At 29.1% G+C, this 16919-nt stretch overlaps 2 protein-coding genes across 6 annotated transcripts in view; one reads left to right on the forward strand and one right to left on the reverse strand.

The window, feature by feature from the left end:
* Positions 1 to 1692: 1692 nt before the first annotated feature.
* PIG-S (phosphatidylinositol glycan anchor biosynthesis class S) lies at positions 1693 to 7108 on the forward strand. Its single transcript, XM_014437159.3, has 9 exons — positions 1693 to 2085; positions 2163 to 2393; positions 2470 to 2661; positions 2757 to 2975; positions 3048 to 3227; positions 3755 to 4002; positions 6246 to 6368; positions 6444 to 6667; positions 6797 to 7108. The coding sequence occupies exons 1-9, from the start codon at positions 2019 to 2021 to the stop codon at positions 6912 to 6914; spliced, it is 1602 nt and encodes a 533-aa protein (XP_014292645.1). The 5' UTR covers positions 1693 to 2018; the 3' UTR covers positions 6915 to 7108.
* A 1463-nt stretch (positions 7109 to 8571) lies between these two features.
* Positions 8572 to 16919, reverse strand: part of alpha-Spec (alpha spectrin) — a 29399-nt gene continuing 21051 nt past the window's right edge. For 3 of the 5 annotated variants that reach the window (XM_067046503.1, XM_014436476.2, XM_014436483.2), the window contains 13 exons: positions 16741 to 16871; positions 16019 to 16223; positions 15716 to 15920; positions 15455 to 15575; positions 15038 to 15257; positions 13848 to 13997; positions 13649 to 13761; positions 13333 to 13356; positions 12499 to 12553; positions 11552 to 11646; positions 10626 to 10909; positions 9279 to 9445; positions 8572 to 9194 (listed from right to left, as the gene is read on the reverse strand). In XM_067046503.1, the coding sequence (XP_066902604.1) occupies positions 9066 to 9194; positions 9279 to 9445; positions 10626 to 10909; positions 11552 to 11646; positions 12499 to 12553; positions 13333 to 13356; positions 13649 to 13761; positions 13848 to 13997; positions 15038 to 15257; positions 15455 to 15575; positions 15716 to 15920; positions 16019 to 16223; positions 16741 to 16871 (1899 nt within the window). In that variant the 3' untranslated portion in view covers positions 8572 to 9065. The remainder of the gene's footprint in view (positions 9195 to 9278; positions 9446 to 10625; positions 10910 to 11551; positions 11647 to 12498; positions 12554 to 13332; positions 13357 to 13648; positions 13762 to 13847; positions 13998 to 15037; positions 15258 to 15454; positions 15576 to 15715; positions 15921 to 16018; positions 16224 to 16740; positions 16872 to 16919) is intronic. The other 2 variants (XM_067046504.1, XM_014436489.3) reach the window with 1 other exon arrangement.

Below are 16919 nucleotides of genomic sequence, written 5' to 3' on the forward strand. Positions count from 1 at the left end.
ACCATCTTATTAGAATTCATAATTCTATTAAATCACTCTATTCACATTAGAAGGGGAAATGAACCAAATAAGAGGGTGTGCGACCATGCCCTCGGTGACCAGGTTCACGTTAAAGTAAATAGGAATTTCCCCATTTATGTAATCATCTCGAAAACACTTATTTAATCGCGAAAATTAGCGGAATATAAAATACTATTTTCAGTAATACGGCTCAATCCATTAAGCTGTTTCAGAAAAATTCATGCAAAATCAAACAATAGTAATGTAAACTAAGAAAAAAAGTATATCCAGACTTCAAAACATTTGACTCCGGTAAATATTAGGAGCCATCACTCCTCAGGAGTCCAGGAAAATAACCAAAAAGTTAACGTATTCAAAAGAGATTTTATTTTGTACCTCTGATTCCGACCAACATCGAAAATTGAGTTTAGTATCAAGATGTCCAATTACAAAGTGTAAAATTTAAAGAATAGACCATCAAAATATTATAGTATTGGGGTACATACAAGATGCACGCTGGTTTTCTGAGTCTGAGGACGCCGAATCAGCTTGCGTATAATTCTTTGTAATCGTGTAACACCAAGCGGTTTCTTCTTCTTCGAATCTAGTTAAATCACTAAAATTGGAGAATGATAATGTATCTGTCTGGCTTCCTGGAGTTTTAATTTCGTACTACACACGAAAATGAACGGTCTGAAATTAGAATGAACGAATCATTACGTTGAAGATTTGAGCCAGATTGCCAGTGTAAGTCTGCCGCAGGTGCATTATGGCTAGTCCCGTTTTGTATTGTATGAGTAGAATGGATTACATGCGGTCCAACTCGGCAACGGTTGGTGCCAACTTTCTGACGCAGAGAACCAACGTGCATCACAGGCAGTTTTAACCATCTATTGGCAGTTATAAAACAATACTGCTGAGGACAAAAGTGCGGATACATAAAAACTGCTTGTTCAAACTCCCTTTGATCCTAAATCCCTAAAAAAACGGATACTCGATGTTTTGGCCACTAATTCAGGCCAACTTGTGCCAGACAATCTAAATAACCCATCCACACGCTTGCTGCGCTATGTGCGAATTTGCCATAATTAGACAAATAAATTAAGAATACCTGCAGCCCGAATTGATTGTATAGAAAACAGTGTTCGTAAACAATCCAACTTCATGAATATTTGTAAAATTGTAAGCAATTTCTGACTCAATACAAAATTCCTCGATAAAAAAGGAATGTTCCGTCCAGAGAAGAGGTAAACTTCAACAGAAAAAAAAATGTCCGCAGCTCACTCTATATGGTACATCAAATATTCCTATTCTTCTGTTGCAAAAAACCTCCGAGTGATCGTTTACTTTTAATGCCTAAGTGCAATATTCTCTCAATAATTACTGCTTGCAGCGATAGTTTAAGCATAGATCTAATAAGATTTTCGAAATTTCAAGGAGACATTTTGGTGAAATATTTTATTCTACTATACCATCTTCCAAGTCAGATGTAAGAGAAAGATGATTTCTCAATGTTCGTAAGCACTTAATGAAAATGTTTTTTAACTGCAATTTAATAAAGTATATGTACTCCTAACAGGGTAGGAAGTAGAGAGGTGGCGTACCTTACCCTTCTTCAAACAGAAATTGCAGTAAAAACAGAGGGAATTAGCGACGCCCTCTGTCATTTTAATCTAAACTAAAAAGGAAGACAGGTGATGTTTGGGTTCTGCCACGCCCTCGAAGTTCATCTTAAGGCCCTTTTTGGCTTCCCTTTTCCTAGCAGCTACCTTCTCTATGATACTCTTCCTCCAAGGTGGACGGGGTTATTTATCCCACAATTTGCAAATATTCTAATCAGAGTGATTTCTTTCACTCTGAATTTCAAGCAGATTCCAACTGTCTCCGCTTCCAACTTGAGAATTCTAAGCTTTGTTACCTATTTGGAGAACAGAAGGTTTTTAAGTAGCAGGTCCTAAACATAATTTTGTTTTGGTTTATTGAACCTTTAGGCCTTGGCTGTAAATTTTACCAAAGAAATGGAAATTAATGATAAAAATGAAAATAGTAACAATGGAGAAAAAAAAGAATATGATGATGAATTTGGTAATTATAATAATTTAATATACTTTGTATATTTAAACTTAACTATGTTCAGTTTCTACATACCTGCTTACTAACAGGGATATATCGGATGTGGTCAGCGATATCTTTCTCTGTAATGCTTATCGTAATCGGAGTACCTTTATGGTGGAAAACAACTGAAGTTTACAGAGCATCCTTACCTTATGACGAAATACATGCATTGGACCCTTCACAAACTGAAATAAAAACAACCATATTCATCTATTCAGAATATCCTACTCATGCTAATGAAATAATACGAGGTTTACTAATATCATTTGAAAAATTAAGTAAGCAAAATTGAATTATATATTAATTTTTTTTGTTATAATATCTCTATTATAAGAGTTGTTTCAATTATTCCAGGTATTTTCAATGTAGAAATTAAACCTTTTAAAATTGATATTGAACCTATAAGTTTCCAGGCTGTTGAAAATTCTTCAGTTATACATCCTTCTAAACCTGGTCAGATATTATTAGTTGAAGTACCTTCTTTGCCATATAATGACAAAGTATTAGTTTCTACTAATCGTATCATTTACTTCACTTACAATGATGGTAATGTATTGCTACAGCGAAGTTTGTGGTATTTTGTTTGTTTATATCTCAGATTTTTAATGCTTCTAATTACATAAATTGCCTTAATTTTCCAGATTCTGATCTAATTGCTCAAGTAATTATGCAGTGGTTCTTTGAAGAAGAAGCTCTGATTAATAAAGTCACTTCAATCATCTCGCCACAAAAAATTAATCTAGATGAAGAAAATAGTAATAGATTAAGAGCTGCTCTTGGGTATGATATTATATTTACTGTAATTAACTCTGACCCAGAAAATATTAACTTCAATTGGGATGTAAAAACTGATGTGAAAGGTAAATGAAATAGCAAATTATTATTGAGTTTTTAAAACAACTGGATAATAAATTTTTATTATATTTTTAAAGGATATATGGAGCCACTTCTTTCACAGATTTCCAAAGTAAGTTCACATGCACTGAAATCCCAGTGGCTCTATCTAATGGATCTTGGAGAAGTTCCTCGAAAGGATGAGTCTGGTTGGTACACTTACAAATTTTCACAGCTTCCTCATATCATTACACCTCTTGAAAAGAAACTTGGATCTGGTAAGATTTTTACTAAACATTTTCTTAGTTTATTATAGCTGTATAATTTTAGATTCTGTTATTTAAAAGAAAATCATCTAAGAAATGTGTTTCATATTCCCCAATATTTAATAAGTATGCCAAGGCTTAGATTGTAAAGCCCAAATGTACTGTTAGGATGACATATTATACTTTTATTAGTGTATTATTTCCTAATGAGTAAATGAGTTTTATAGTATAGTTATCAGTAAAAAGATTTTTAAGAGATGTTTTTCTGTCGGATGTCTCCTCATTTTCCTAAATATTTTCTGTTTAATTGATCATGGTTTATATGAGGATGCTTGTAATTTCATTCAAATTGTGATGATAAATGGAGTAGACATAGTCAATAGTGAATAAAGCATTTCTCTCTGTTACTTTGCATTACACAAATAACTGAAAAGATATTATTTAACATTACCAGTTAGTAAATATTTATATTATATATTCAATTTTTTTTTTGTTATTAATGTTTTATAATTACTGATAAACTGTCTTTATTCATTTAGGAATTTCCAAGAACCCATGTGTACATATGATACTGTATGTGGCTGGATGTTCAGTGAGCCCTCTTTGCTTTCTCTCTTCCGATGAGCTGAGAGTTGAAGGGATGATATCTCCCCAGTGGGGCGCTGTTCAAATCCTTAATCCATCTGAGGATAACTGTGCAAATCATACAGAAGTTAAATTTTTTCCTAGGGATATTATGTCTATATTTATCTCTCAGTTTCATGCATTGCTTGGGATTCGTGAAAAGGTAAGAATTATTTAAATATGTTAGAACCTCTAATAATTTAGATTATCAATTTTCTTTTATTAAATAGTCAATAGAGTTTTTTTCATTTAATCTTAGTATGTTTCAAATCACCACTATTATTTTTGTTAAGTCAGCTTTTTTAAGTAAATGAATAAATTTCCTGCATTTTTAAACTATTATCTTCCTAACAATTAAATCAATTTTAAGACATTTCCTATCATACTTAAACCTATTTAGTGGAAAGGTCAAGTTCTTTGCATCTTTTTTCAGTTCAGTTATCATCTTCTACAATATAAAGTTGATTTTCAATCCCATGAGCAGTCCCTCTAGACCAGTTGGGAGTTATATATAACCTGATCCAGTAGACTTATTCGTATTTATGTGAATTCTGGGCTGAACACAAAAGGATCCATTAGGGGGTATGTTTATTTCTTTAGTGAGCAGAAATCAACAGCTATGACCCAATTAAAGCTGTAATAATATAACAATAATTACAGGGTAAGTTGTAACTCATAACTCCATTGAGGCCATTTCGAATCTGGCCTGGAGGTTGACTTTTATTTTGTAACTTGTCCCTTTTACTATAGCTAGAATAGATTGGTTATCTCTCGATAACCTCACTCCTTACCTCCACATGCTAGAAATGACCAGGCAGGGGTAAAAAAAAAAAAGTGGTTTAGACAGAATAATACAGAAGTAACTCTTAAAATTGGAATGAGGGTCTCAGAGTGCCTGGTTCAGGATGTTGTGGATCCAAATTTACTGAAAGACTTAAGCCCAAAAATAAAGTACCTCTTGAGACAACATAATCACACCATAAATGGTTTCTATCAGCCATTGGTACTGCTTGATATTAACTGCATTTTATGAACTCCATTAAATAGCAAGTAATGTTATAGATGATAGGAAATATATTAATTAGTTATTTATTGATGAAAATGAAACTTGGAAAAACTGAAAATAAGGTGGATTTGATACCCAGAATTCAAAGGGACTTTCTTTTCTTATTGGCTATTCCGGAAATTTGTTCATTCAATTATCTAAAACTAACTGAATAGTAACGAACCAAAATAATTTATTGCTGATCACTATCTACCAATTGTCATCACAGCAGTGACTTTATCTGAATCTAGTTCCTCCTATGAGATGTAGAGTACTTTTTTCTTTCTACTTTGAATAAAATCATCTAAAGAATAATAAGAAAATATCAGTTATATACCTAAAATGCATCTAGATCTTATTGAAATTGTATAATTTATTAGTCATTCAGTTCATGTTAGCGTTACATTAATGTTCAAATTTATATTAAAAATTTGAATACTTTTTGCTCTCTGGACTGTTTTAATTATTTATTATTAATAAATGTTCTCAAGAATATGTATAGAGTTCCATTCTTTTGACACATTTCTTTTTAATAAATATTTAATCAACAAGATAAACAAGGTTGCAAAATTACGATCCAATGTTTAAAAAAAATTGTTTTGTTACCTTTTCATTACAATCTTCGACTTTGTTAATTGTTTTTTAAATCTTTAGCTTTAAACTTTATATTGTGTCTTTATTTAATTAATCTTATTACTGGAATTATTTTTCAACCTGAGAAAATATTTCTCATTAAGTCAATTATCAATTTTTTTTTATCACTAGTGACAATCATCGATGGCTAATTATTTCAAATAAATAAAATTATAAGAACTTTTGAGGGAGGCATTTTGAAAATTCAGGATTTTAACCTTATAAGATCTAGCTATGATATTAAAGATTATTTAATACTACATTTATATAATTATTTTAATCATAACCCGTTTATAGCCATTATTGAGGAAATTGTAAAAATTGGTACTTCTGGCTAGATAATTTTGGGAAAAAATATTGTTCTAACAACCCAGATATGTCTCTTACGTCATATTCTCTTTTACTGCTGAACAATGTGACATGCCTTCTTGTTGAGCGGAATCCATCTGTTCCGATTATGAACCTTGTTCTGAGCATACACATACCTTATAGACGTTATTTCAGTTTTTCATTTTTAAGCTATGCTATTTACACAAACACAGGTCACTTTGAAAGGCTTGGTTATTTTTACTCAAGAGACCACTTAAAACTTACATTTCTATTAAAAACTTTGATTCAAAATTTTTTATGATCACTCCTTTCCTCAAGGGGAAGGAAAGCTCTTATTACATATCCATTAAATAAATGGGAAGCGCAAATAAAATACATAAATGAAAATATTATTTCAGGTCAGAAAAAATGGTATAAATTTTATGAGTTTAAGAGGACCATTGTTACGTAGCTGGGAATTGGATTCCCTTTACAGGATAAGAACAGTTGAACAGATAACATCTGCATCTTTAACTTTACAGGTATATTCAAAGAAAATATATTTATGTTATTAGACACAAATGTAAGTTACTTATGTTATTCATCTGTTAATGTAGTCGCTTTCCAAGCTTCTTGGAGAAATCAACAACATAGTGATTAATGAAGATGTTGCGAATTCTATAGACGTTGCAGTCAAGAATGTAAAGAAAACTGTAAATGCATTAAAGCGAGGTGATCTCGACGAAGCTATGGAAGCATCGAGTGAGGCATTTAGTGCTGCTGAGACTGCTTTTAGTGATCCTTCTTTATTGTCTTTACTCTACTTCCCAGATGATCAGAAGTAAGTTCAAGAATTATTAGTCATAAATAAGTTTTGCCAATAATCAATTATAGTAACCATAAAGATGACAAAGTTATTATTGTATAATTCACTTGGTTGTTTATCTAATTTCTTTCTTTTTCATCACAGGTACGCTGTGTATATTCCCCTCTTTCTGCCTATTATGATTCCTGTCATAATGTCATTGAAGAGGACTTATTCCTGGCTCATTCAAAGAAAACTCGTCAAACATGAAAAGACTGAATAATATTTTACTCTTTTAAAGGGGAAAAGCTCCATGTTAAGCTTCTTTTAATTTTAATTAAGTTAAGTATTTTTTTAGATGTATAATTTTATTTTTTATTAATTTAAATTCAGATTAAATTAAATATTTCTGTAAAATTATTTTTATGATTACCTTTCACATTTATTAAATTAGCATCACTAATAATTATTATATATATCCGAACAAAATAAAAACAGTAGTTTTTGTTTTTATTAATTAAAAAAAAAATGTTTTTAGTATTGGAATTGCCATTTACAGAAAAAATAATGAACAAAAGAACATTAAAGAAAAATATATTACAATATACTTATTTATTTTAGCCACTATTTCAGATCATAATCAACAGCTTCAATACCCTTTTTTCTCTTTCACTTTTGCATGTGAAATCGCTGCCTTAACTTAGAAATACTTGACTGCCTTTTCTTCCATATAACACTCATCATTTTTATTGATAAAAACTGAGGTTAATTATAACAAATACAAATAAAAAAAAATCAGAGGCAATAAATAACACATAAAAGAAAATAGACAAATTCACAAAAAAAAAAAAAATGACACTTGAGTGGTGTTCTCATATTGGCCACAGACAGCGATTATTGTCACCTGTTTTCTACACAATTACTCAAAGACTAATATTATTTATTTTGTTCATTTTGTCCAATGGACTGGAGAAAATAAGAAAAATTAGACAAGTATCCACTATGACTGTAATGCACTGTTATAATAATATATAAGTAATAATTATATACCACTATTATGATATATTATATAACAATAGTAATTATTTCATAGTAGAAATAAATCAGTTGAATCAAAATTAAAATCATTAGTGGTGGGCAAAAGAAATTTTACCCAATAACACAAGAGCTTCAGAATTTCTTTCAAAGGAAATTTTGATCACTATTTCTTATATATGATTATAGGAAGTGGATGTCAAATTTTTGCATTTAATTAGAAAGAAATGATCTGGGTTGCACTCAAGAAAAACAATAAAGAAATGTTTCAACTATGCCCAAATTTCAGGTCTGCTAATAATGGCTATAGATGAATAGATTGAATGAACAAAGAAATATTCATCATAGAAATCTGGACCATCTTCTAATTCACATACAATCAATCATTTACATAAATGTTAATTTCATCTTTGTCTATGCCCGAGTGATTTATAATATGTTCTTAATTATTCAAGATAACTTAACAGTATTTTATTAGCAATATCTCCGGAACAATGTGTATGGAGAACAATATTTTTAATGAGAACAATTATTTATAACATTAAAAATCTACCAAACATTTGATGAATTAATTAAAATTGAAACAGTTCAAAACAACCAAAATTTGCTCCATGAAAAAAAAAATGTCAAGATGGAGTATTGATAAACTGGCAATAACATATAATATACATGTTATATATATTTTTTAATTATAGTAAATTGCTATGTTTAATATTTAACTTTTAAGGACAACTTGAAAGAAACATATTAACACCCTGAAGATCAGATTATGTTATTCCAATATCCAATGTTACTACTACTTATACTATTTAGTCTTTTAATGCCACCTTTTATGGCTTATGTAATTTTTTAAATATAAGATAGGTTATAGAAGGTTTAAATAAAAAGTAAAAATAAATATAAAATGAGGATGAATCTCAGGAAATTTTTATTGAAATTTAATAAAAGAATAAATCTATACTTAAAACTCTTATTGCTCAACAGTAAATAAAATGACAATTTTTTTTTTCAATTGAACAAAATACAATAAATTAACAAGCAATAGACCACACCTGACATGTGAAAATTTGTTTTAATGTTAATGTGATTAACATTCATAAAAAATTGTGTCATAAGGAAATAGAGGCTAATAAAGACAGAAGCCATAATAATACTAGATAAACTCAGCTAGAATAAAATAAATAATGCTTAAAAAAAAAATGATAAACAAAAATAGCATAAATTAAAAATCTGATATAAATAGGGTCATATAAAATATAACATTACACTTATTTAACTCTATAAAGCAAGTTGATATAAATTTAAATTCTTTTTCTTTTCAAGCTAAAATAGAGATTTTTGTATACGTACACATATACATAAATAGTATGGGCTCTAGAAAGAATATGACTTAAAAGCATTAATTCTGGAAGATTGTTCGTGTGAATTCTATGTAATCAAGAGCACCGGGTATTGACCTTTCAGTTTTGGGATCGACGTAAGGTTTCATCCTTGCTACGCAATAGTCGGCCATTTCTTTAGTAAGGTTCTAAAAAAAAAAAATCATCTATTAATTTCTCACAAACCTTAATATTATGTTTAAATAGAAAATTAAGTGAACAGGATAATTTACAGCATATAGTTCTTCTTTGGTGACATAAGGCTTATCGCCAGCAGTGATAGATCTGAAAGCATTCTCGATCTCTTCAGAACTCTGAACATTTTCAGTCTCTTTACTGATCATAAATGCCATGTATTCTTGAAGTGAAACGTATCCATCTCTATTGGGGTCCACATTATCTAAAAAAAAAAATTATTATTATCCTAAATAATTAATATTTTAGGCATACTTCATATAAAAAACAAAGGAGAGAGAAAAAAAAGGAGTTCTAAATTAAAATTTTAACTTTTAAATGGTAAAATAATTCAAGTTCCTTTCGTTAGTATCTTTAGTATAGTAGTATAGTATTAGTAGAGTTACTTTCTTAACTAAATTAATTCTGAGATTAAAACAAGCAATAGTTAACTCAATAAATTATCAAATTTATCCATTCTATGTTGGCGGTGGGAGGGGAGAGAATGGATGGTTAAGATGAAGTAGGAGAGCTGGGCTGAAAAATGTGTCTGACAGTTAAATTTGAATGGAACCAAAAAAATTATAATATATTAACTGATCCAGGTGGAATTCAAATCCACGCTTTCGCTTATGCTTTGAGGCCTAACCCTTTCTCAATAATGGTGTTTAACCAAAGGCTAGATTTACAATCGGAACCACTTTTCGAGATATTTTATTCTAAATGCAAAACACATCAAGGGTTTCATCTCAAGCGGACTCTCGCATGAATCAATAAATAAAATCAATTTATTCTTGTATAGATATTTATTTTTTTTTCTAGAGATATAGAACATCGGTAAAGAAGTTTCACTTCAACATTCATTTTTAAGGTACAAAAAACGAACATCAACTTGGCTATCTCCGATTTTTCAGTCTCTTAACCACTGTTTCTATTTATACAAAGAAAAGATTGTTGGGGGTGCGGTCAAATTAAAACACAAATAAGTTGATGTAACTTATTTAATCGTGCCAACGTTTCGGCTAGAATTTCTAGCCTTCATCAGGGCTGTTAGCTTGAAATCTAACCGCCAAGTCAATTTCTATTTATACATTTTTTATTACTCTTAACAATGAAACATGGTTGATTATTTCAAATAAACAAAATTAAAGGTATTTTAGAGGAAGATTTTTTTTAAGTTCAGCATTTAAGCTTTGTTAAATAATTTTAGTAAGGATAAGACCAAGCTGATATTAAACACCACTTCATTTCACATTAACGTACTTAGTAAATCAAACCCAAGCCGTTTTTCAGAAAATGGATAATATAAGTTCATTTTATCGAAAAAGGAGCGCTAACATACCAGGTAAAGAAAAAAGTCAATAACACATTTTATGAACACAAAATATTAATCAATGTGAACTCACCCAAAATGGTTTGAAACTCAGGTTCAGGTTGACCTTCTTCAACCATAGGTAGATCGTAACCAAGGGCCCTGAGGCAGGATTTGAATTCATGATGGTCGAGACGCCCGCTCTTGTCCTTATCGAAATGTTTGAACATCATACTAAATTCTTTAAGAGCATCCTCACTAACACCGGAATGATTTCTGGCTTGGATTTGTTGCTCAAGGTTATGCTGCATTCGCATACCCAACTGGTCGAGTTGGTCCCACTGTTGTGCCAAACCAACAGTGCTGTGTTCAGTGTACCTAAAAATATAATTACATCAGTAACCTTCAATAATTGACAATTATTTCAATAAAAGAGACATCAGAAATATAATTTAATCTGTAAAACTAATTACCGATTTAATATTCCAACAAGTTATGTGAAAATACTGATCAACTATCAACTAAATCATTGTTTTACACTAGTTGAAATCAGACTGAACAATCTCTAAACAAAATTAATTAGAAGTTGATGATTAATAAATCATTTGTTGATTATTTTAACTAAACAGGATCCTTAACATAAATAAATCTAACCATGGAAATTGAGGAGTCTTATTCATAAAAACAAGTAGAACTTCAAGACTTCAATAACCTGGCATTTAAAATATGTATTTAATGCATACTGGTCAGAAAGAATTAATATTAGTCACGAATGACCACTTATATATTTATAAATCCAATAACCAATTCATTGTTACTAAAAAATACATGTATATACGGTTCTTTAACAATATTCTTCATTTCATATAAATTAATAACGGTGAAGAGAGAAAAAAATTAAAGAATTAAATTTTTTAATTTAATTAATGCCACCAGCCTTTGAAACATGATAACTGTAATATATGCAGTCAGTGTGTTCAATACATTATACTAAAATAATGTAATACATTGAGCACTTACCTATTGTCAAGAATAAGGTGTTCTTCAAGGATAGCTCCAAGTTCTTCAATTTTCTTAAGATCAGATTTACGCGACCTGACCTCAGTAGCTTTTCGCTGAAAACAATAAAATAAAATTTTCATAATATACTGCAAGTTAAACATTATTAAATAGTATACATTTTTATAAAGCTATATCTAAAAGAAAAAAGGTGAAACATTAGTCGGAGTATATCCAAAACTCTAAAAAAAAAATTGTTAACTGTCAGATACTCATCTCATCATCTCATTTGAAGTAACAGATCATATTAGGATATTTATCATGAATGATGATTTGGGTTAAGATAGGAGATCTAACATATAAGATGTTTATATTATGTTTCCTAATGAGCATATTTTCCTTTATGGGCTGCTTTTGCTAAGTTATAAATTAGGCATCAAAGCAAATATAAAAATAGCAACTGTTAACAGAAATATTTAAGATACCACCAGATTTATATTAATTTCAGAAACTAAACCATGTAAATTGATTTAATTAAGCTCTACTTTGTATGTATGTATGTAAAAGCATACATAAAATTAATAAGAAAACAACAATAATTATATTATAAATAATTTAGGAAATAATAAAACAAAGATTTATAAAATGACTAAGTCTCCAAGTATGGGTTATGTTACAAATAAATGAATTTGAGAAAAATTGAATTTAGATTATATTTATTCCTATTTTAGCTAGAAAACTCTATTATTAACTTGTGAAAACAATCATAATTTTAAGTTTAGAAAAATGAAAAAAGGTAATATGTAATAAAGGGGTGTTCATTATTCTTTTGTTCTTCAAGCAAAAACCCATTGTTTTCCTGAAATTTTACACGACACCTTCATCCATTCACATCTTAAATTACCTACTTTCTTTCAATTTAATCTCTATGCGATTCATTAAATAAATAAAAAAAATCTATTCCATACCTTAGTTGCTTCAAGCTGCTGTTCTAAAGACCCAGAACCTTCCATCATTGAGGTTCTGAAAAATAAAAACAACCATAAATTTTCTCTGAATTAATGGTCAATCATACTGAAATAAGCACAATGCCAAAACAACAAAACAATATATTATTCACAAAGAATTAGTCAACAACTTAATTATAAATGATTAAATAATGTAATGGTGAGGTTATTAAATGTGATTATGTGAGCAGTCTCAAATTAAATGTTACTATTTATTTTTTATTAAGGCAAATTCTTAATTCACCTTCAAGCTGGTACTAAAAAGGTATAAGGTAAAAAACTACCATTATATTGCCTATTTCAATTAAACTGACTTGGAGTGTATCTTATAAAATTGTGATGGAACCAAACCTTAAATAGTTTAGAGCAGGAATAATCTCTCAAAAACTAAAATAGGTTGTTAACCTTAAGTGCTTATGTTCACCCTTTATTCATGAAAATAAAGTGTACTTCAAAATATTTAACATTTAACTTGCATTGAACACATATTCTTCACAACCACAAATCAGTTACTAATGTTAAAAAATTAAACTAGTTAACTAAAAATAATAATGGTTGAGATTAGTTAATTCTTAATATACTTTTTAAATACCACACAATTATTTTTCAGTGAATCAATTAAAACAAATAGATAGTTCAAACGACAACAATAATCCAAGCAGCACAAAAACCAAAATCAAAATAGAAAACAAAATTAGTTAAAAAAAAAAAATTATGTGTACACTTGACACTTAGTTAGTATTTTGGTTATGAAGATTTTTAATAATCGTAAACCAAAGGAAATGAAATAATCACCCATCCCATCCAAGTAGTCGGTATCTGTTGTTCCAGGCCAACGCCATACATTAAAATAAATGACAAATATGATGAAATAAAATAAAAAAATATACTAAAACTTAAAATTTATATAAACCTCACAAAATAATCTAATATATTTCTTACTTTACACATTAATTTGAAAATAAATAATATAAGAAGTAACAACATAAAACCAATTATGAATAGAAATAATTATAAAATATTTTTATTTTACTACTATACATATATATATTTTAATTTTTGGATCTATTTTTTTTATAATTGATTTTTAATAAATTAAAAAATACAGTACCTAGTCTCAGTTAGCCAATGATGGAATGCATTTGCATGTTTAGCAAATTCTTTTCTCAATTTATCATTCTCTTCTTGCCTCTGCGCTTCTTTGGCCAATTCAACATCTCGTTCCTAAGTTGACAGACAATATAGAAAATTCATATATCACACTGACATAAAGTTTGATAAATTTAATTAAGATAAGTAAAAATAATCACCTTAATAATTTTTTGTAAGTTCCTCCAAGTATCTTCTAAAGCTTCCATAGTAAACCATGTGTAAGGATTAGGTCCAACATTGAAACTTTTAATTTGTTGGTCAAGGGCTGCTAGCGCCTCAAAGTCAGCTTGAGCAGAAGAAAGAGAAGCCTGAAATCATTGTTAGTGGTTAGCTATACAAAGTTGAGCTTCTCACAAACATAGAAGTTCAAAATCTCCATCAAGAAAAGGGGAAATAAATAAAAATATTTATTTCAAGAATGAAACTCAAAGCAATATCACCATTCTTAAAGAATAATAAGAGTGGAAATAATTAATAAATAGACAATTACACTAAAATTATTTAAATATTTTAAGAATCAAAATGATGGAATAACAATGAACCTAAATAAATATCTTTTACTTAATTTTCTAAATATAAAACTTTTAACTAAAATAAAAATATATATATATGTATTTATAACATATCCTGGGCCGCCTGCCTGTAGTTCAGTGGTTAAGCACAGTCTTATCAATTTGATGTCTGAGGCATTGACTTTTTTCATTGAGTGGGGGTCCCACAAAATGAAAAACTTTGACCCCAACAAGTTAGGCAGTATAGGACGTCAATGGGAGTCTTGGCCAAAAGAAAAATAACATATCCTCCTTATAAATTAATAAGCAGCTATAAAATTGAACACGATAATTAAGAAGACTTATTTTTATTTAAACAGGTTTTTAGGTAGGTAGGTAACCTAAGATTTTTTAAGTAGGTTTTTAGTTAGGTAAAATACTATTTTATAAATAGGTATAAAAGTATTTTTGTAAATGTATTTTTTTTTTTATATTTTTAAATTACAACACTAATGTCAAATTATAATTTACAAATTAGATGCAGTGCGCACATCACAACCTGTCATTTACCACCCTACTTTGAGTTGAAATAAATCCTCGCTCATTTTAGATAATGTAGGTTAAGTTAAATAAAAAAACTATTTCATCACTATGATGACAGGAAAAGAATTAACCAACTGACAAAATAGAACAACCCAATGAACATGAGCCTACCAGTTTAATGTCAAAGTCGTGTTTTATTTATGAATTTTTCATCACTCTACATTACTTTCTACAACTTTATATGTTAAATATTACATATATATATTAGAACAATGTTAAAAATTAAAATTCAATTAAAATTAAAACTTATCTACCTGAAATTGTGAATGAGCATCTCTTAAAGCCCTGATTTCTTCAATGGAATTACATCTTACAGGGTCTGTAAGATCTTCCTCAGCATTTTCAAACCAAGAGTTAAATGCAGAAGCTTTTTTGGCAAAGGTCAAATATAATTCTTCAATTTGCCTAAACTGCTCTTGCATCCTCAATAATCTCTGTTTTCGGGCTTCTGAATCAGCAAGAAGTTTCTGCCATCTTTATAAAAAAAAAAAAATTATTTTAAAAATAAATACAGTAATGAAATATAATATATAAAAATATTGAACAGTATTTGGCTGTACTAACTATAATCATAAGTTAAAAAAATATTTTAAATAAGGCCGAAAAACACAATAATTGTGAATTATCAAAATAAAATATGGAATTAATTAATTGATAACATTGTAACAGACCTTGCCATTACATCAGCATGCCGTTTCAGAATTGCTTGTGACTGATCATGGTTTGCAGCGACAAGTTGATCCTTTAGAGATGTAATATTTTGAATTCCTTCTTGTTCAAAAGCATGCAAACCTGTATAATATTTTATACATAAATATATATTTCAATTAACTATAACAGAAAATCATCAACTAAACATAATTTAACTAAAACTTTAATAATCTTATGCTTCAATGAAATTTATTGGAAAATGGGAGAATTTCTTTATTTACCTGCATCAAATGTTTCTTGTTTGGTAAGCAAGGTTTGAACTGTAGAAAGGTCACGCCCATATTCTTCATTTCTGACATGACTTTCCTTGTCTGCTACCCATGATTCAACTACATCAGCCTTCCACATGAACTGAAGGTAGGCTGAGTTGTCCATCAACCTAGCTTTGCGTCGCACTGCCAATGATGACAGCATTTCCAATTTATTCTATTAAAAAAAAAAGTTTTATTCCAATTAAATTTTCATTAATTACATAAAATCTATAAATACAATTTTTTTTTTACAAATAATAATGAAGCATTTACCTGGAGCTGAATGCACCTCTGAGAGATGCTGTCAGAATGGTGATTCTTAGCAGCTATTAGATTTTCTCCAGCACTGCAGATATCGGCACAGCGGTCACGATGAGCAGCGAAATCTGTTTCAAAAGCATCGTGTTTCTTTAACAGTCCTTGGACAGCAGCCATAGTGTCGCCATAATCTTCAACTGATAACAACTGTTGTTTTTCACTGAAAACAAAATGGTCATGTATAAAAATGCTGATAGTCAATTTGACATAAGGTAATTTCAAAATTAAAAATAAATACTTTTAGTAGGATTTGTAGTAAACTGTGCAGGAATGGTTTAAATACATTAAACAAACATTTATTTTTTTAATTTATAGCTTACTCACTCCCCTAATTTGACTAATTGTTATGTGACGGAATGAAAATGATAAAAACATTTTCAACCATAAAACCTGAATGGGGTTAATTTTTTTTTTTTTGTTCTGAAGTTATTGTTTTTAATTTTTTTTTTTTTGTTCAGAAGTTGTTTTTAATTTTTTTTTTTTAAAGTTATTATATTTAATCATCTTTCTGTACGTGTTCTTGTGTGTAAATATACACTTGTAAATAAGCTGCTCACTATTTATAGGAAATTTTGCTTGTTAGTGAGCTATTTGTATTTAAATAAATAATAAGTAAAATTCAAACTTAAAGGTAAATAATTTCACTATACTTTAAATATACAAAATAAATACAATACCTAATCCATGCTTCTTCTTCTTCAAGTTTGGCAAGAAATTGCTGGTAAGTTAGAGATTCATCCAGTTTTTGTCCTCTTGTGGCAGCTAACTGTTTTAATTCTGACCAGGCTTGGTTAAGAAGTTTCAATCTCTGAAATAATTCAAACAATACATTTTTAAAAATCAGATAATAATAATA

Source organism: Halyomorpha halys, unplaced genomic scaffold (genome assembly GCF_000696795.3).
Source record: "Halyomorpha halys isolate HHAL.00 unplaced genomic scaffold, Hhal_1.1 Scaffold51.1, whole genome shotgun sequence".
Lineage (NCBI taxonomy): Eukaryota > Metazoa > Arthropoda > Insecta > Hemiptera > Pentatomidae > Halyomorpha > Halyomorpha halys.

What these genes read in the sequence shown, in the direction of transcription:
- PIG-S (XM_014437159.3), top strand. Translation starts at nt 2,019, where the DNA reads ATGGAAATTAATGATAAAAATGAAAATAGTAACAATGGAGAAAAAAAA. An exon ending in AATATCATTTGAAAAATTAA is followed by an intron (nt 2,394 to 2,469) that starts GTAAGCAAAATT and finishes CAATTATTCCAG; the next exon opens with GTATTTTCAATGTAGAAATT. An exon ending in TGAAAAGAAACTTGGATCTG is followed by an intron (nt 3,228 to 3,754) that starts GTAAGATTTTTA and finishes TTATTCATTTAG; the next exon opens with GAATTTCCAAGAACCCATGT.